This window comes from Thermobia domestica, chromosome 5 (assembly GCF_964235325.1).
Source record: "Thermobia domestica chromosome 5, izTheDome1.hap1.1, whole genome shotgun sequence".
In the NCBI taxonomy this organism is placed as follows: domain Eukaryota; kingdom Metazoa; phylum Arthropoda; class Insecta; order Zygentoma; family Lepismatidae; genus Thermobia; species Thermobia domestica.
In genome coordinates this window covers 44714451-44734399 of record NC_137458.1, presented here as the reverse complement: position 1 = coordinate 44734399, position 19949 = coordinate 44714451, and the positions used below count along the sequence as shown (strand labels likewise).

Genomic DNA, 19949 nt, shown 5'->3' with positions numbered 1-19949 from the left:
GAATAAATTAGGTTCATATTGTTTTATAAAGCTCTATCTAGAAAAAAAAATTCAGTCGTACGATGGGGGGAGGGACGGGAGACTGTGATACTCAAATACATGTATCCACACCCACGTCATGGGTTCTTTCATGAAGTGAATGTGGCCTTTTTTTAAGTATTTTCTTTGTACTTCCATTCGGGTGGGGCAATGTCCCCAAGGAGGCGTAAGTCCTTTTGCCCCTATGCATAACGCAATCAGCATATAAGCGTTGAAAACAATTATGCAAACTTGTCCATATGCCTACTATCTGATACGTATTGGTAAATGCAGTTTTGAACTTGAAAAAGACCAGAGATAAATAAATAAATAAAAATAAACTATTTTATCAGAATAAAGTTTTATTTGAAAGTTATTCATACATCAAGGAACTGCTTCATTCTCAGGACAGGAATCAAACTTGTATTAACAAACTTCGTCAATTCACCGCAATATGATGAGTGTTTGTGTGAGAAACTCCATTACAAATAGCTCCTGGTTTCAATCTTCGGAAAAGCAGAATATGAGGTTCTGAAATTAAATAATAAAGCTTTATCTGTAGAATATTAAACGGAAATCAAATTAAAAATTCCAATTCAAAGCTAGTAACATAAAAATACTTCAGTGATGAACCATTCTTGGCTAATCAACAAAAATGACAAATTAATTCCACGGAGAGGTCGTGTTTTTATTTGAAAATACAAAAACGAAAGTATATTAAAATTTATGCATTAATATAACATAATTTTGATGACAATATATAGTTTTGGAAACAATACTACAATTAAGCATGCTATAACCTGTTTTGAGTATTGTAAATCTCTACTACAGTGTCTTGTAAAATAAACTACTTTTTTTCCTTCCAAACCTTTGGGTCGTTGTACATTATAGGTTAAAATCGTGCCTAATTAAAAGTTGAAATTGTTTACTTGCGGTTACCGAAATATTAATACTCAAATCTAAATATGATTACGGTCCTGGTCTTAGTAATAAAGAGCAAAGCATGTTCATGTTCTATATCATCACTATCCATTTCCAAATACATTGAAACAATACAGTTGAGTTGATTTTAACGTCCCTTTCAGCAGCGAGGTTATATGAGACAGGACCTACTGATTAAAGTGGAATTCGAACCACATGAGCTCCGCCGGGAATCGAACCCGGGTCTCCCACGCCAAAAGCGCGTACGCTAACCGCTATTAAAACAATACAGATTAAGTTGCAAAATGAAATCGTTACAACATATTACTGTCGTATTAAATACAAGGTAGGATTCAAAAGTAATAAGCCTTCGTTCAAAAAGACAGATTTATTGAGCTAATCGGCGCAACTGACTAATAGTCTTCAAAATAGGCACCTCCTGCATCAATGCACTTCTATAGGCGGCTTTTCCATGAGCCAAAGGCTTCCGCGAAGACCTGATCGGGATGGCTGCAAGGGCTGCCTTGACATTTGCTTTGATGTCCTCGATGGAGTCGAAACGTTTTCCTTTCATCGCTGATTTTAAGCGCGGAAACAAGAAGTCAGGAGGCGACAAGTCCGGACTGTAGGGAGGCTGGGGTACCACAGGAACGTTGACTCGGGCCAGGTAGTCGGTGACGACGAAGGCGGTGTGGCTGGGGGCGTTATCGTGGTGAAGCTTCCAGCTGTCCTTGATGTCCCTGCGCTTGCCCGCGACGCTTCTTTTCAGCCTTTTCAGGGCTTCCTGGTAGTAAGCAGCGTTCACGGTCTGTTCGGGCGGGACAAACTCGTAATGGACGATCCCCGTTCTCCGAAAAAGGCGATGAGCATGACCTTCGTCTTCGATTTGCTCATCCGCGCTTTGTCGTTTCGTTTTTGGATCGTACTGAAAAGTCCAAGTTTCGTCGCCGGTTATCATTTTTTCGAGAAAGGCAGGATCGCCTTCGCACAATTGCAGCAGTTCTTCGCATCGGAGCACTCGGTTCCGTTTCTGTTCTTCAGTCAAAACTCTTGGCACAAGTTTCGCGCAGACTTTCCCCAGATGCAAGTCCTCTGTAACAATGGTTGCACCGTTGTCTCCGATAAGTTCAGGGCTTCTGCTACTTGGTAGAGACTCAAACGCCGAACCGTGTTCAAAAACTCACACACTCGCTGCACATTCATGTCAGTATGGGCAGATAACGGGTGTCCAGACCGGGGTTCGTCAATCACCTCTTCCCGGCTCTCACGAAAAGCCTTGCGCCACTTTATGACTTGAGAATAGGACAGACACTCAGTCCCAAACGCCTGTTGAAGCATGGCGAATGTTTCGGAAGGAGACTTGCCCAACTGGAAGCAAAATTTGATCGCGTAGCGTTGCTCTAACGAACTTTCCATATCGCAGTGTTGCGCTGTGAAGGCAACACCCACCACCACCGTCGCTGTCAAGCGGAGCGCGCTGCAAGGTGCGCACGCGTCAGTATAAAGTGAGGCTCGTTTCTGAATCCTACCCTGTATAACTGCTCAAACCTAAACAAAATCGTATTCTGTGAAACAATGCAATACGTAGGTTGCAATTTAATCGTTAAAATAGTTCTAAAACTGTCGCTACGTAGTAATGAAGTAAATGTAGGATAAATTACACATAAATGTAGGAACTATGCCTTCCAAAAATAGAAACATGAAAGTAAATATCACAGTATTGCGGGCCGTGATATTTAATGAGAAAAGCAAACAGGTATATATAGTTGGAAGGTTAAGAAGTGTAAAAACAAACCTGTCAAAAAATTAAACACAAGGAAGAGGATACTTCCGAAAGCGCTACTTGTTACACGTAAAAGAAAACGCTACTATATATCTTTTGCGGTGAGTATTAGCCTTTTTGCTTTTCTCATGAAAGTAAAATAATCTTATGGATATTGTCAATGAAAGCTCTCCTCTAAAACATTTTTAAGAAAGAAAATGTTTAACCATTGGCTCCAGTTGCAAGAATTGCCATCTTTTATTATAAGAAATGCCTGCTACAGTAAAATAATGGTTTAAAACAATGGATTTTGAGAAGTAAAACTTCATACATAAAATCCTCTGACTTTCCGTATTGTCTTAGTTTTTAATGAAATTTCCTCACTATTCCAGGATCTTTTGCGAGTAAGCTGAATTCCCTGACTTTTCCAGATCGGACGAAACATATCAGTTTCTCAACTTTCATCCATCTACAGATTTACTAATTATTTAATCTTATTGCCGAGAAAATTCCTCCCCTCTCAAACCAGAAGCAAAAGAAAGATTAAGCAATTAGTAATTCAGAAAATTCTGTGCAAGTTTCTGCCTGACCAAATTAACACAAACTAGTAAACGAAATATAGCAGAGGATTTCAAGTTCCCAACGCAGCCACAGCTAGCAATTATTTTGATATTTATTAATGGAGATTTAATCAAGGAAATATATCGACCCATGTTTAAAATATTAGCAATGACTCTCCTTAGTACATCTCAAGATATTTAACTACCAGAATGTTTTAAGATTACTTCATAATCCTCAAGGTGTTGTTCTTTTTAAATTACTTGAATCGGCTTTATTATTTTAAAGAATGTGAAATGATGGTGAAATTAGAGAAAAACCCAAGAAGGAACTACAAAAACGTAACTCAAGAAATACAATCTCAAAAGGCTTCTTGGAACTCGAAACGTTACTTCAAGATGCAACTAGTTTTTTGAGGTTGGAATTTTCATTAGCGTTTCTCTTTTCTTTATATATTGTCCTATATCCACATTACTTTCACATATATATCTTAACCAGGGTGTCTACTAAAATTCCAAAAAGGAAACTTCGTGACCTTTTTCTTTACCAAACCACAAAATTTCGTAATATTAGAAAACTAATAACAGTATCTATATTCTTTAGCACTTATCTATCTCAACATTCAAAGGCTGTTCCCTGGAGCAATAAAAACTTGGTATCTTCTCACATCACTTTCAGTATATCCACAGTATATAATCTGTTTTGTTTGGTAACTAACAGGAAACACTCACAAATCCAATGATCTTAAAATTACATATCTAATTACACATAAATTGACAAATCTTTAGCAATCCTTTAAAAATGTAACACTGATTGTAAACAGTTGTACTGATTGATTCTATCTCTCTTTTAAGTTGGTTAATATTGTTTTGCCCTTTTTTTGAGCTTTTTCGATCTTTTGAAGTGCTTCAACTTTCTCTTCAGTCTGTTCTAACAATCTCCTTTTCTTCTTCTTCAACTCTTTAAGGTATTCTGCTTCCATCTTGATTTTGTTTTGTCTTTCGTGTTCCTGTTGAATTTTTCATGCATGCGATAGAAACGTGCTTTGCTTGCGATTTGGTAGCGTCCAAAGCCGACCACAGACACTTTTGGCGGTGAATTTTGATGTTTTATAGAACAAAATTTTCCAGTCTCTATTCATATTTATATAGATAAAAAAAATCGTGAACCAAAAGCTAAAGTTCTTGACTTTCATGACCATTTTCTGGTTTCGTAATTATTTCGTACCTTTCGTGACCGATAGACACCCTGTTAACGATAATCAGCCAAGTGGGCTTTTCTATAGACAAACACCGTCTGCATGTGTTTTCTCGGGGTTATCCTGGGACATTAATAATTAGTGACCGAATAATCCCACTCCCAGTAATTTAGATTGGTGAAAATATATGAGCTAAAAAGTACATTCAATGTAAATGAAATACTACCGACTTTGTATTCGTTTAAATATAATAATGATTGTATTTAAACTCTCTACTTTCTTCAATAACTTCTTGAACTGCACGCTAGAACCATTGTGCATCATCTTATCTTAGGACAATCCCAGAAGAGGGTAACTTCATGATTGGAAAACAACTTACGAAATACAGAAATTAATGAAAAACTTGTGCACACCTACTATGTAAAATAACAGAAAAAAATAGCAGAGACTACTGCAATAATTGAAGATTAATATTTACGTATGCAAGGTTAGTAGTATTTCATAAATCTGTATCCTATAGCGTCCAATAGCGACATTCAATGTAACCCATTAACAGAAATTATTGAAGCTATAGTACACCATGTAATTTTATGTATTGTACTAATTAGTATGTAATTTACCTGGACTATGCATCATATAATGGACCCACCCAGGACTCTGTTGGACTCCCAAGTTCCTCCATTCCGTCTCGGTCATCAGGTGAGATTTGGGCACAAGTTTTGCAATGTCAGGGGGTAATATGACATGCCTAAAACAAATGAATAATTACAATCATACAAAATACGAATAATCCAGTAACACTTTATACAAAAGAATACACTAACTTCTAGCATATTACAGGATATAGTTAATAAACAATAACATAGGCTAGCAAACAGTCCCGTGACTAACACGCCCGATTTAAAGTGGACAGATTCGCTTTCTAGCTCATTCAAAGTCCTTCAGTTTCAAGTTTTTAATGAAGGTAAGTTAGGTCTTTAGTACATGCTGTATACCTAGATATTATGAATACCTTGATAAAATTTGCTAATACCTATCGTTTTATAATATTTCAGGGTGGATTGATTTAAATCAGTCTGATTTAAATCACGATATAAATTAAGATTTAAATCACTTGATTCTGTTAATAAAAATCGTTGATTTAAATCGAATTCCAAAAAAAAATAATTTAAAGTGAAAATAAGTAAAATCCCGTTTATGTTCTGTTATTTCGATTATGGAAGTAAATAATCATAATGAGACTCAAATGTACAGTATAGCATGAAAACAAGTGTCACGCAGGGCAGGCACGTAGCCAGGATTTCGTAATAGGGGGGGTCCGGAACATGAAATACTATGGTTATCACACCAGAGTTCGATTATTCTAAACTAATTTACTAGTAACATATATTGGTTCGTTTAGTCAGGATTTCGTGATAGGGAGGGGGGGATGATATATTGTGGCATATGACATATGATATGAAATATTGTGGTTATCACACCAAGGGCCTGATCAATTTAAACATTTTACTAGCAACATATATTGGTATATTAAGACTTTAAAATTATGACATGTTATTAAGGGCGACGATTTCTCTGTAAATTTGGGAGGGTCCATTGAGATGCAGAAGGTGTATATGAGGATTTTAAGACAAATTGCATTCAAATTATGTCAATATATTGTATATTTATAAATACAACAAGGGGTCCCACATGACCTTTGGGAGGACGGGCCCCCTCGGCCCCAGGATCGGCGCCCATGCATGTTAGTAAGTATTTTAGTAACAAACTATGAAGAAATCTCGAATAAAAGAATATTTAAAAAAATAATTTTAAACATTTTACAATATCTACGTTCCTTCTTTTGTTCATCCAAATATAACAATTCTCCTTTCATTATGATCTCAACTATTAAAAAAAGTAATGTCCAATAATATCTTGTAAAATATTTTATAATATCTGCGTTCCTTTCTGTGTTGAATCAAATGTTAACAGAACTTGCTTTCCACATAACTTTTTTGTTTTATTATTCCGTCAATTACTGTCTGTTCCAAATGACAAGTTAAAGGAGCAGTAGAAAACCTTTTCTGAAATAACATGTTTGATACTGCAAGGATGCGATGACAAAAAATTATTTTTATTTTTAGCTTTTTTATCTTTATATTTTTATCTTTATTTTTAACGTTGATTCTTCATATTCTTGTTTCTTTTTGTTTCGTTCTTCCTTAATTTTTTATTTCTGGTCTCGAAGGGGGGGGGGGTCCAGACCCCCCGGACCCACCCCTTGGCTACGTGCCTGCGCAGGGGATGATTAGGGAAAATCCCGTTTTGAACAGGTAACGGAGCAATCCTACTTTCTTCTTTTCGTAACATTGGGTTTGGGTTTTAAAATCGTTAACTATTCCAACGGGGAAATCACCATCGACATTTAAGATAAAAATTCCTTTTTGTGCGTGTCTGTTTGTTCCCAGATAATAGGGCGTATTTAGAGGGGTCCTATCCCCTCCATTTTTTTGTTAATTTTATAGCTTTTGGCGAAATTTGTGTATTTCATGCGGCAAGCTAGTTCTGAGTTTTTAAAAATAGGCCCTTGCCAAATATCAGTAACTTTTGTGATAAAAGGTGTCATTTTGATAAACGTTGTTGTACTTTTTCCTTAATGCTTAACCTTTTAAATTATATCACCTATTTTTAGGTGATAGCGTACAATCTTCATTATTCGATTAAAAAAGTACCAATAAGGCTTTTTGCTTCGTTTTCTTCAATACTGGAGGCATTTTAGAACACGTTACATATGTTTTCATGCCTTTCTGCGTTGAGGCATAGTATGTGATGACGTCATAAATTTAAAAAGATATTTTTTGTTATGCATATTATTGTTTTTTGGCGGCTTACATTTTGCATTCAGAAAACTGAAATTTTGCACACGCTCTCAGCGCACCCCTTAATAATTTTCAGATGTTTTCACATCTCTCTGTGGAAACAGCGGGTTTCAGAGGGGCAAAAATGTTTTTTAAAAAAGGATATTTTAAACAAAAAATAGCTTTTTTCGTGATTTTCCCGTCTCAGATGGAGACATATGAATGGTACTGTTTGAAAGGCTGTTCTATTCTGAAGAAAATGATGTATGTACTATGCTCCTAGGATAAATAGGGATGTCTCAGGAAACTATTACCTGAGATCCTGTTTTATACGGAAATCTGGGGTATTTGGGGAATACTATTTTTCGCGGGCTTACTTTTGCACCTACAAAATTGAAATTTTGCACATTTACTCAGTGCACTCCTCAGTATTTTTCAGATTTGTTTCAGATCTCTGCCTTAAAACAGGGGGAGGGGTCCACAGAGGTAAGAATTTTTAAAAAAAATATTTTTAACAGAAAATTCCTTTTTTCGTGATTTACCCGCCCCAGATACACGATGGAGACATTTGAAGGGTACCGTTTGAAAATTTGTTTTATTCTGAAGAGAATAATGTACAAATCATGATCCTAGGATAAATAGGGATGTCTGAGGAAATTTTTATATTACATCCGGGGCATTGTGGGGATGTTCTTAGCTCATTGTTAAATAGTTTCCTTACCCTTACTACTCAAGATAGAAGCTTGAAATTTTGTACACACATTCAGTACACCCCTTAGTATTTCCCAGTTGATTTTGAGATCTGTGCGTTAACACAGGGGAATCCAGAGGGAATCAAAAATTTAAAAAAAAAGTTTAAAAAATGCCGATTACTCTCAAAACTTTCCGCTTCAGGGACATGATAGGGAAATGTGAATGTTACCGTTTCAAAAGCTGTTCTATTCTAAGGAGAGTGATGTAAGTATCATGATCCTAGGATGAATAGGGATGATGCTGTAGCTGCTTGACTGAAAGTCTATAATTTACCTTTGAAAAGAGCTATAATTTAAAATGGTTAAGAAACATTCTTTGGGATTGATATAGCTTAACGATTGGGATAATTCAAAATTCAACCCCAATACTTTCACTTAAATGGCATAATTAGCATTTAATACTAACTCCTAATGCTTTTTCTTCAGTTCGCGACTTGTATTATACGAGAAGAAAGATTTGATTTAAATAAAAAAAATCGATTTAAATCAAAAAAGTCAACGAAAATGATTTTTTTTTAAAAAAATCATGATTTTTTCCCACCCTGAATATTATTAATTATTCTTCCTGAGCTCCGTCGTGGCTACGTAGATAGCATACTTGCCTTTTGTGCAGAGATCCAGTTCATTCCTCGCGAGATCTCTTGTGGTTCGGATTCCACGTTAAGCTGTAGGTGTACGTCTCATATAGCGTCACTGCTGAACGAGACACTAAAATCAAATAAAATCTTTATTCTCCCTGTGAGGAAAATGTCACCGCGAGATAACCGTCAATCCTGTGGAACACACATTTTCTATGAAGCAAATTTTCTTATAGTTCTAAGAAATTAAGATTACTAATTCCCAAAAGGGTTCCACATGAAAGAAGGAACTTTAGCATACATGCACAGTTTAGCAACGTTTAGAAATGCAAAAGAGCCCTGAAACCGTATGAAGGAAGAAAAATCCATGATATAATGTAAAACTGTTCATATCTTCACTTGGGTTAATCTTGGTATACGTCTGTCATTAAATAATTGGCGGTATTTTCAATGGGAACTCCCATCTTTCTCAGCAATGTGATAAGTTTGCTGTAAATGCTTTAAGAAAACGAGCTAAGGAAGATGGAAGTTCCAATCGAAAATATTGGCAATTACTAGATAGGCAATCAAACTAACTTCTCCCTACAATATACAGTATTCTGTAATATCTAAAATTTTACCTTAATTCGCTCACACCTGATGCCGTTGAGAAAGCACTGCGGTTCTTTTAACTACTTTCAACCCTGCTACCAGGAATTACTACTTTTAATTTTCATGTTTAAAATAATTGTTTATGTACTAAAAGTTTCAGTCGTATTTATTAAATTGAATTTCTAGAAATTAGAACTCATGTTATGAAGTTAATTTTCATGATATTCTAATTTAACCCATTTAATTCCAAATTGATTTTTTATTTAACACCTTTTCTCTTTTTTACTCAAATCTCATTAAATTTGGTTTGTTCTATAAGTTTCTGATATTTTTAGTTTCGGCAAACATTTGGTTCGCGCGCAATCGCTAGTTCACATTTGGAAACAGAGAGCAGGAAAGAGTTAGTGGTCTTACGCATGAAGACACAAATCTCAGTTTATTAACAAATGACACATTACATGAGCCTTCACAATTAGATACCTCAGAGTCAAATATGAGAGTAATTATTTGGTTGCGGCACATATATAAATAACCAGTCAGCCAGTAGAAAAATATGGATGACCATACATTACATTTAATAATACACTTCTAATAAACTTCTCTTTGCAGCATGTAAATATATGACACATACAGAGTGGCAAGGCTTAAATAGATTTAATTTATTTAGATTGCATATGGATACAATCAAGTTTGTTTGGCTTTAACGTCCTTATGCAACAATCGACTAATGCAGAACGGGACCTACAGATTAAATAGGGGTTGCTAGTTCTTACGTTTTTCCCGTAAGTTTTACGTTATACATTTTTATTTTCTCCGTGAACACTCGATTTCTATGCTTTTTTTAAGAAATTAAAGAAATCATAACCCTGGAAATTTAAAAACTGCTTTTAGTTTTTTTTTTTTTAAATTCCAATCAGAGGAATTACTTTTCGCACAATGTTAACAATGCAACCCCACAATGTAACTTAGAATTCAAAGAGAAAATAAAACAGGTTTCGTTTTCATCTCCTATCTAGCCGACACCCCAACTTTATGATTAAAAATAATTTGGTTTTAGCATCTGTCAACGTCATCGTCTCGATCGATCGTGGTATACTGATGTAAAGAATAAAAGTAGAACTCCAAGTGCGTTCGTGAATTTCGATATGTGCCACTGCAAGTATTTTTGAACGTTTAAAAAAGAACCTGGGATTGTTAAGAGATGCAATCTTCATTAAAATACTGTTAAAAGGCAACAAAAAATTTGTGTAATATATTTGGTTGGTTGAATCTGGCTGTGGCGTTTGTTTCAGTACCAACGTTATATGAGACGAGAACGAAGCTTAAGGATAGTTTAAAGGGACAAGTTTTGCCGATAGATGTCACTACAATCTTCGTATCTCTCCCATGTATTTTTTTACCTTTCACGAAAATTTACAATTTCTTCTACAAATTTCAACCTAGAGAGTTCAATTTTTTAGAGAAGAAACTTCATAACCTATCAAAGGGAACAATCCGTGCCGGTTTTTTATTTAGAATTTTCCTTATTGTTGAAACAGTTCCATTGTTAAAGATTTAGATAACCATTTCAACAATCAAGCAATTTCAACAATGAACAAAGTTCTAAATAAAAAATCGGCACGGATTATTGCCTTCGATAAATTATGACGTTCTTTCTCTAAAAATTTGAAGTTTGTAGGTTGAAATTTGTAAGAGAAATTATGAATTTTCGTGAGAGGTAAAAAATATATGGGAGAGATATGAAGACTGTAGTGACATCTATCGGCAAGACTTGTCCCTTTAAACCAACCTTAACGTAGAATCCGAACCACATGATCTCCCACTGGGAATTGTAATGCATTTTTTTTTTTTTTTGTGATTTATATATTTTTAATGAAGCTACCCCAATTTCCGATCAAAATTAATTCTATGTTACTATGTAAAACTATGCTGTTATACGTAAATTCTCAATATCACACATCCTCTGATCTTTTTCCGCTACAAATTTTAAGATCTTTCCTTTTTTCTCCTCTCTCTCTCTGAAACCTGGCACACTGTACTGATCTTGTATACTTTGTAAATATTTTAAAAGACACTTTAGATGAACAAAAAGACATGCAACTGTACACGTGAAATCACTACACAGAGTTTTACACGTTATTAAAATAAATGGACAATTTAAAAAGACTACAGAGTACAGAAGATAGTACAAGTTAGTTCAATGAGTTAGAAATAAAACGACTAAGTTCAATTCGCATACCAATAAAAGAAGTGAATAAAGATACGAAGCATTTCGGTTCAATTTGGCTCTCAACCATTTATAGATATACATATGAAAAAAATATTTGTGATTTAAATAAAACATTTATCTTTTCTGAATTTACAATGTATGAGAAAAGATCGTCTATATAAGCGTTTACCAATCTTTTTGATATCGTGGCCTTTCGTGAAATCAAATATGATTTAAAAATATACATTTTATGTGTTATTTATGACAATAGAATACTCTTATAAACGGAGATATTCGAAAAAAATGCGATTAAACCAGTTAAGCCTAAAATTATGAATTTAACATTCACCTAATGCGGTGAGTGATGTTTTTTTCACCCAAGGTTGGTAATTTTATTATTTAATCTTTTGGTATTTTATTTTTTTCAATTAGTTGAAAAGATAGCTAATGCATGTTACAAAAATCCCAGACCTGTATAAGCAACACGATAACAAAGTTTAATGAAAATAAAATTTCCCACGGACCCCATTTCAGTCTCTCGCCTTCCAGCGAGAATCTGTGGATCAGACATAGGGAACACTCTTCTAGATGGTTTGAGTTACGAGGAAATATCACCATGAATTTCACACAACTTTTGCTCTTAAATTAATTTATTTTAGTTTAAACCAACCGTTTCTTTAAAACCACGGTTTAAACCAGGCACCCTGACTAAGTCAAACCTAAGACAAAGAGACAATTATGTAGACCACAATGAAGAAAGTGTGAGGATAATATAAAGCACGATCCTTGAAGAGTGGGTAACGGCAACTTGTGATTGATTGACTTGGCACGGGAATGGATTAAAATGCTTATTTCTGCTGCGACATCTTCAGCTTCTTTATGCCAAAATATTAGTTATTTCCTTGTAATTCAACTAGACAGGTAATCGCTTTTTCACCCACCACTTTCGAACATCGATACCGTATGTCACCTAAAACGTGCCTAGATCAAAATTAGTCCCAATCAGCACCGACGACCTTCTGCCAACGTTCTGGAATTATGAATTCCATCGCGGTAGAACTTGCTGGGCTATGAAGCGAAGAAGGTATCAAGTGCATTTTGCACCTCTACTAGGGATTTAAACTGGCGTTCTTTAAGCTGATTGTCCGAGGAACGGAACAGGTGATAATCGGACAGTGCGATGTTCAGGAAGTATGGTGAATGCAATAGTGTTTCACATCCAAGACGTAGAATTGTTTCCCTGGTCATCCTAGCCATGTGGGGCTTAGCGTTGTCCTGTAACAGGAGGACCCATTTGCGATTCAGAAGTGCTGGCTCCAGAGTTTTTAGTTTTTCTTGAACACGGCTCAACTGCTGACAGTACACAGTTGCATTGATGCTCTGACTAGCTGGTAGGTACAGGACCAAATTCTTATCACATGTGAACACCCTGTCCAGAAATGGCTCTTTTCTCAGACAAGAAACCAAAGAAACACAAGTGTCTGCTCGCGTTGCCTTCTGGCCCGGAGTAAAGTCATGTGGGACCCATCGCCTCCCCCCCTACACACACACACTGGATTCCCAGTTCCTTACATGTCTGGCCACTGTTCGCCTCAATAAGTGCCTGAAGATCTTCATTTGTACATGTGTTGGTCTTCCGGTTAAACTTGTTAAACTACCGCTGCACTATTCGCGTAGTCACGACACCCTCATTAAAGGTATGGCGTATTTTCCGCTCCGCTGCAGCGGTGTTTGACCTGTTTGAACTCGTACAGCCTACACGCCCTTATGACGCCCTATGGAGGTCCCATGTTCACTCTGTCCTTACGCAAGTTCACGGTGTAACTGAATTGCCACAAGCAGTGAGTATGTTGAATATACCCACACCCACAACTGACCTTCGCCTTATCTCCAGTTGCATTCAATTCACGGTGTGAGGGCCAATTGAACACAGACTCCCACAAAAGCGACAGAACTTTCTTGGTTACCTTTATACTTCATATTTATCTTGTACCTTTCGTTAGAATACAATTTAAATAATAACTACTGTATATCCCTTTTTCAAAATAATTATTGTCTGCAGTATAATTTGTAATGACTATTTTTAATTGAGATCGATAATTTTTTAAAGACAATCAAGCTAATTTCATTCCACTTTTCTGCAGGAGACAAAGCAAACTAACGTTATTATTGGAACAGTATATTTATTTTCTTGTTAATTGTAAGAACAACTGTTTATGTGAGATTTTTTTTCTTATCCTTTCAAGTTCTGCCATTATTATGTTTGTGCTCTGATACTGTGCCAACACAGATTATATTTGCTCTCGGGTTAAATATCATCAAATTATTCTATGAACACAGTAAGTGTTCATTAAATTTTAATTCGGTCATCTCTTGCCTTTCCAACATTTCACAACCTCAACTGCCAAAAATACAAAAAAGTGTTCAACTTTACCATTATATTAACCCTCCATAGCCCGCGTGGTCAATTGTAACCACGAGGGACGCGCGCAGAGTCTCACTCCGCAATATTTATTTATTTTGTTTTAATGTGTGTTTTGTTTTGAAGCGATATTAAATTGTTTAATATTTTCATTGCAATGTTTTTGACAATTGCCCACGTATGTTTTACAGCACAAACTCCTTTAACTAAAATTTCTCTTTTCGCGGAGTGTGACCCCGCGGCGCGTGCTACGGCGGGTTAAAAGATGTCTTAATTATCTCACTAATACCAATAAATCTAATGAAGTGTTATAAATTATGTAGTTGTATTTTGAAAGTTATAATTCATTCTTTAGACATTTAAATACATTATATACACCTCCGCTTGCAGGGTTTGATGGTGGAGAAAACTTAGTTTGCTCTCCTATCAGCTTATCTGAAATGAATCATAATGACAGTCGTATACCAAGATTAGTGCACGTGAATATTTGTAATCACGTTTCAGTTTAGTTTCTTTAAGTCATTACTGTACAGATCTCTTGTAAATTTACTTTCTGTGGCTTATGTCTTATCTTTGATGAATACTAGGTAGTCTATAAAATAGTGAGCCTTTTGCGCACGAGACGGTGTTAGCGTCTCAAATCTCAAGGTAAATGAGTCACAGCGGGTCAGATCTAAGTCATTTGACGGCTGACAGCTGAAGCTTGTAGATGTGCAAAAAGTGTGGAAATTCCTTATCAGACGTATGCTGTTGCGGCGTGAAGATGAGAGAACTTTCTGCAAATCTGTGCAGACCCGAGAAGAAAACTGTTTTTATGGACAAGATACTTTATCAAAAGCAATTATCAACAAGACGACTCAATCGCACTAGTTCTGGAAATTTCTATGTCCAAGACACTCCTCGCAGTGAGCGACCAATCACGACAAACGCGAATTATATTGACAAAAGTTCAGCAATTTTGACATGTACGCAGTCATGACATCGTCAAAGATCTAAACATCCATTATCAATGCTAAACCATTTGCATAAAGGTGGCTGGAAAAAAGAAGCTTGACGTTTGGGTGCTACATGATCTGATTTAAATATTTACTAGATCGAATTTCTATCTGTGAATCTCTACTGAAACGTAACGAACTCGAATCATTTCTGAAGTGGTTGATCATGAGTGAAGAAAATTGGATAACCTACGACAATATTGTGCGAAAAAGATAATGATCGAAGCAAGGAAAAGCTCTACAGTGAAGCCTATACTAATGTCTACGAGGGTTATTCTTTGCTTTTGGTTGGATTGGAAGGACAGTATGCATAATAAGATGCAGCCTCCGAGCAGAACGATAAACTCAGACCTGTACCGTCAACAATTCGCGCAAATGCACGTAGCTATTCAAAAGAAACGGCCGAAACTGGTCAACAGAAAGGGTGTCGTACACAACGCTGAAAACATCAAACTGCATACATCACTAACGATCAGAATTTCGTCGGGATACTTTAATGCATCCACCATATAGCCCGGACCTGGCATAATCCGACTATCATTTAGTTCAGAATCTACAGAACTTCCTGAACGGTGTTAAGTTAGTTTCCAAAGAGACAGAACTTGAAAAATCCACTCGCCTGCTCGCCAGTGGTGAGTACTCTTTTACATTTGGCGAGTTGATCTGCTTAGTACTTGCAAGTAAGATTTTTCAAGCCCTGCTAAGAGATCTGTTAACATCACGTGTCACAATTTTGAGACCAGAAACCAAAGAAGATCTATGGCGACAGGATAATGATTTTGTCGAAGAAAGAAAAAACAGGTCATCAAACAAAATGGAGCATACATGGCTTCATAAAGCTATTTTCAAATCACAATAAACTTATCCTCAAGTTTGACCTCCAAAGGTTCAATACATTGTAGACAACTTAATATTTTATATGTATTCATAAAACAGGATATTTGTAGAAACGAAAATTACAAGGAGTGTTAAATCAACATGGGCATTTAAGATTTTATAATTTATCAAGCATAAACAATTTCGAAATACTAGGTTATCTTTTAGTTTTTTAATCAGAAGATTAGCCTAATATCTTCTTATCTCTACGGGTCTTCTTTAAATGTTAAAATTCCTACCTGTATTCATAAACGTCATCGTAATATTTTTCCGAATATTGTATCTGGTCAGCTGACATTGGGAAAAATATTCCCTGCAAAGAAAACGAAACCATTTCTATTACAAGTCTGTACTTCATGTCAGAATTTAACATTTCAGTATAAACATAAATAATAAACTCTCGAAGTATGAAACAACTCATTATAACAACATTTTAGAGGCCGTGATGGAAGTAGCACTCAATTCTGGTTCGATTCGACCTTCCGCTACGCGAGCTTTGTGAAAGGCAGCACCGTATGCGTAAAGTTCCTTATTTTCTCCCGCTTTCTTCACTCCATAATTTTGTTCTGATCATCACAGTCTTCTTTAGCCTCGGAGCATAAACGTGAGACAAAAGTTACACTGTGTCGTATATAAATTAGCTTAAGTCTTGTATTGGTTAAACGTATATATTTTCATTAGATGTTTGGGCTTAAGTTTCGAAGACTACCATCTATGAGGCAGAATGTTACACTTCGCAAAAAAGGCCCTTACGAAACTTAAAATTCTTCCAGTACCATGCATATAATACTTAATGCATGATCCTGTATTCACTGTTCTTATTTTGATATTTGTACGATTCAATGGATGATTGCCTTTCGGAACTTAACCGTTCTGTTCTGTAGGTATCTTCAGTGGTGCCATTCAGTTGGTTCGTCCGAACCGGTCGTTAACATTTCTCCGATTCCCGGAACTGGTACTTAATCTCTTTTCAGTTCTACATCCAGTACTTACGAGGATAAAATGTCCAAGCTGGTTGTTAAAATATCCCTGATTCCGGGAACTGGTTATTGAAAATCTCTTTATTCAACATCTAGTAGGCTACTTACGAATAAAAATCACTAGTGGTATTTTGAAAACCAATTTACAAAACATCAATACACAGATGCTATTACGACCATCCTAGTCACTAATTCAGTATCACTGGAATAAGTAATAACAATATAATCGTGTAATAACATTAAATCAATTTACTATACTGATTATAGAACCGGTTGTTAAATGATTTGAAGGGTTAAATTTCGATAACAACCGCCGTGGTGGAAGATTATTTCATTGCAAAGGGACTTTATCGAGGAAATAGAGAATTTGTGTGAAGTAAGCTAGTTCTATGCAGGCAGAACTGACACCGAATATGTAATTGACTACATCTATATATTTACCTCCTTTCTGCATTTTCTAGGTAGAATACACCAGATAAATAAACACTAATGATATCAAGTAAAGAGAATATCCTAATAAATGGATGGCATTTAGTATCTCCCCCAACTCTTTAATTTGCCTATCTTATATCGAGAACAGAACCCAACCAACCCCTGCGGGGCTTCTAACCAGTTCCTACTAGTGTTACTCCTACTACTACTACCCTACACCTACTACTTAGATTGGAGAAGACAATAAATATCAGCCTAATAAATTAACAAATGAAAAAGCAGCAGATAAATTCTAATTATGGGAAGGGGAGAGCACAATTACATCACAAAATATAGGTGAGCGAGCGAAGGGGGTTAAAAGCCCCGCATGGATAGTTGTTTTCTACCTTTTATCACAATTTAAACATAGACAACGTACTCCGTTATGGAGTTCGTATTTACCTTCATGGTTTGTATTGTCCCCTCCCCCCCCCCCCCCCCGCAATTAGAATTAACCTAAAAGAAGCATTTTTACTGTGAAAAAAATATATTATTACGCAAATCACAAAATCTACAAACCTAACTTAAGGATAAAGACAACCAACATGCTCTGTCCCTGCCTATGAAAAGAAGTGAAACTGGTATTGACTTTGGTATTGCTATGCCCCGCGTAATTGTGTGCCCTATAACCCGTGGGATCGAGATATGAATCCCTTTTTATGGGTATACAGTACAGTAAAAAGTACTTTCGTAAACGATTTGAAATTTTTTGATGTTTCTGTTTATTAAAAGCAAGTGGGCGATAAAGGAATAAATGCCTGAACAATATTCAATATTGCACTAGACACAGAAAGGAAAGAAAACAATGCACTGTCAAATTTATGGATAGTTACTCTGCGGCAAAGTTACAGATTACAGTTCTTTTAAAAATGACATCGAATGAGAGAGATTCTTCTCCTATTTTCAAATTACAAGAACTATCGTAATAAATCACTACAACGCAAAACGTAAATGTATACTTCAAACGTTCATGCTCCCGTGAACTAATTTTTGTTATCCGTATTATGACAGCTGATTCATATTCCCGCCTTTTCACAAGTTTGCATTTATTTATTTAAGATGTAGATCTTTACTATTGTGGTACTAATGAAAGTATTGAAATAACCTTATACAGCAGTTTTATCACATTATAGTATGTTAAGAAATTTAAAAGTATGAGTATTTCAATTTCCAAGGCACAACAATCGAAGATATTGACAGTAATTATGTACTCTTAAGTTTTCGCAATTTAAAAGATTTCTCTTACCTTTCGACCCAACGGTATTTAACAGTAGTTTTGAGCTATTCCACGTATTAGCTTCAATTCAAAAAAACAGGAAAACACCAGTACTACTTATTTCCATTACCATTGCCTCCGAAAATATAGAACCAAACCTCCCTCTGCTCCTAATCGCTGTTGCCAGTTCAGGGATCCATGATACAGTGTTGCCACAGTCCTAGCTCTGCAGTGGGCTGGAAATTAGTACCAAATTGAAACAAAAAGGACTGAATTCATTGTTTTATATCAGTGGAATTCATTATTTTACATGGCTCTGTAACACGAAACTAAAAGAAGTAAAGTTCTGGAACACTCCCCTCTTCCAAGAGTCCAAATCAAGAAAGTGCTCTTTTTAAAAATTACTTTTTAAAAACATCTAAATAGAAGGACTCCGAGCAACCGTGGAAGTAGATGAAACTTTTCTTGCAAGTAGGATGTATGGGAACCGGTCAACCCCCCCCCCCCCCAGCCAAAACACCCACACTCAAGAAATGTCAAAACGAAATGTGGTACTTCTTAAGTTTGAGTACACACTTCTAGACAACAGTTGGTTCTGCTAAGGTAAACAATTGACGGAGATCATTGACCTTATTGAACATACAATGTTCTTTTGAAAACATCGTCTATAATTGCCGGGAGAGCGATCCTTGCTAAGGCAAGTAGCAACCGCAGAAGAACACATTGCGTTTCTTCGAGGCGCAGCGACGACATACCGAAGATGATAACTGCTTTCCTTTTTTTATTTGTAGCCTCTGTTATACATCCGGGTCTAGGTCAAAACCCCCACAGCCAAAACCTCCACACTCAAGAAATGTCAAAACGCCCACACGATCGGTCATAACCCCCACACAAATGGACAAATCTCCCAAACACACGAACGGTCATAACCCCCACAGCCAAACCCCCACACTCAATCAATGTCAAAACGCCCACACGATCGGTCATAACCCCCACACAAATGGGCAAATCTCCCAAATACACAAACGGTCATAACCCCCACAGCCAAAACCCCCACACTGGTAATCGGTCATAACCTCCAACGGTCATAACTCCCACACAAATGGACAAAACAGCCACACATAGCAACGGTCACAATCCCCACATAAATGGACAAAAACCCCACACAAATGGACAAAACTCCCACACAATCGGTCAAATCTCCCACACTCTGAAAGATCCTAGTTGTATGTCTTGCCCTTGTACTTTTTAATAACATTATTTATTCCACTTAAACCGATGTTGCAACTATTCTTCTTGCACTGTTTTGTAATGACAGAAACACTAAAGTGGGCGTCGTAAAGAGCCGCAACAAAGACGTGCAATCACGATATTTTCAGAGTGTGGGGGATTTGTCCGATTGTGTGGTGGGTTTTGTCCATTTGTGTGGGGGTTTTGTCCATTTATGTGGAGATTGTGACCGTTGCTATGCGTGGGAGTTTTGTCCATTTGTGTGGGAGTTTTGACCGATCTTGTGGGCGTTTTGACATTTCTTGAGTGCGGGTGTTTTGGCTGTGGGGGTT

At 36.3% G+C, this 19949-nt stretch overlaps 1 protein-coding gene across 1 annotated transcript; it reads right to left on the bottom strand.

Annotated features, from left to right (window-relative positions):
* Positions 1-362: 362 nt before the first annotated feature.
* LOC145685903 (cyclin-dependent kinases regulatory subunit-like) lies at positions 363-18575 on the bottom strand. The gene is made up of 4 exons (XM_081758656.1): positions 18418-18575; positions 15960-16033; positions 5078-5205; positions 363-549 (listed from the first exon to the last, which is right to left on the bottom strand). Exons 2-4 carry the CDS (start codon positions 16016-16018, stop codon positions 458-460), a joined length of 279 nt encoding a protein of 92 aa, XP_081614782.1. The 5' UTR covers positions 16019-16033; positions 18418-18575; the 3' UTR covers positions 363-457.
* Positions 18576-19949: the final 1374 nt, after the last annotated feature.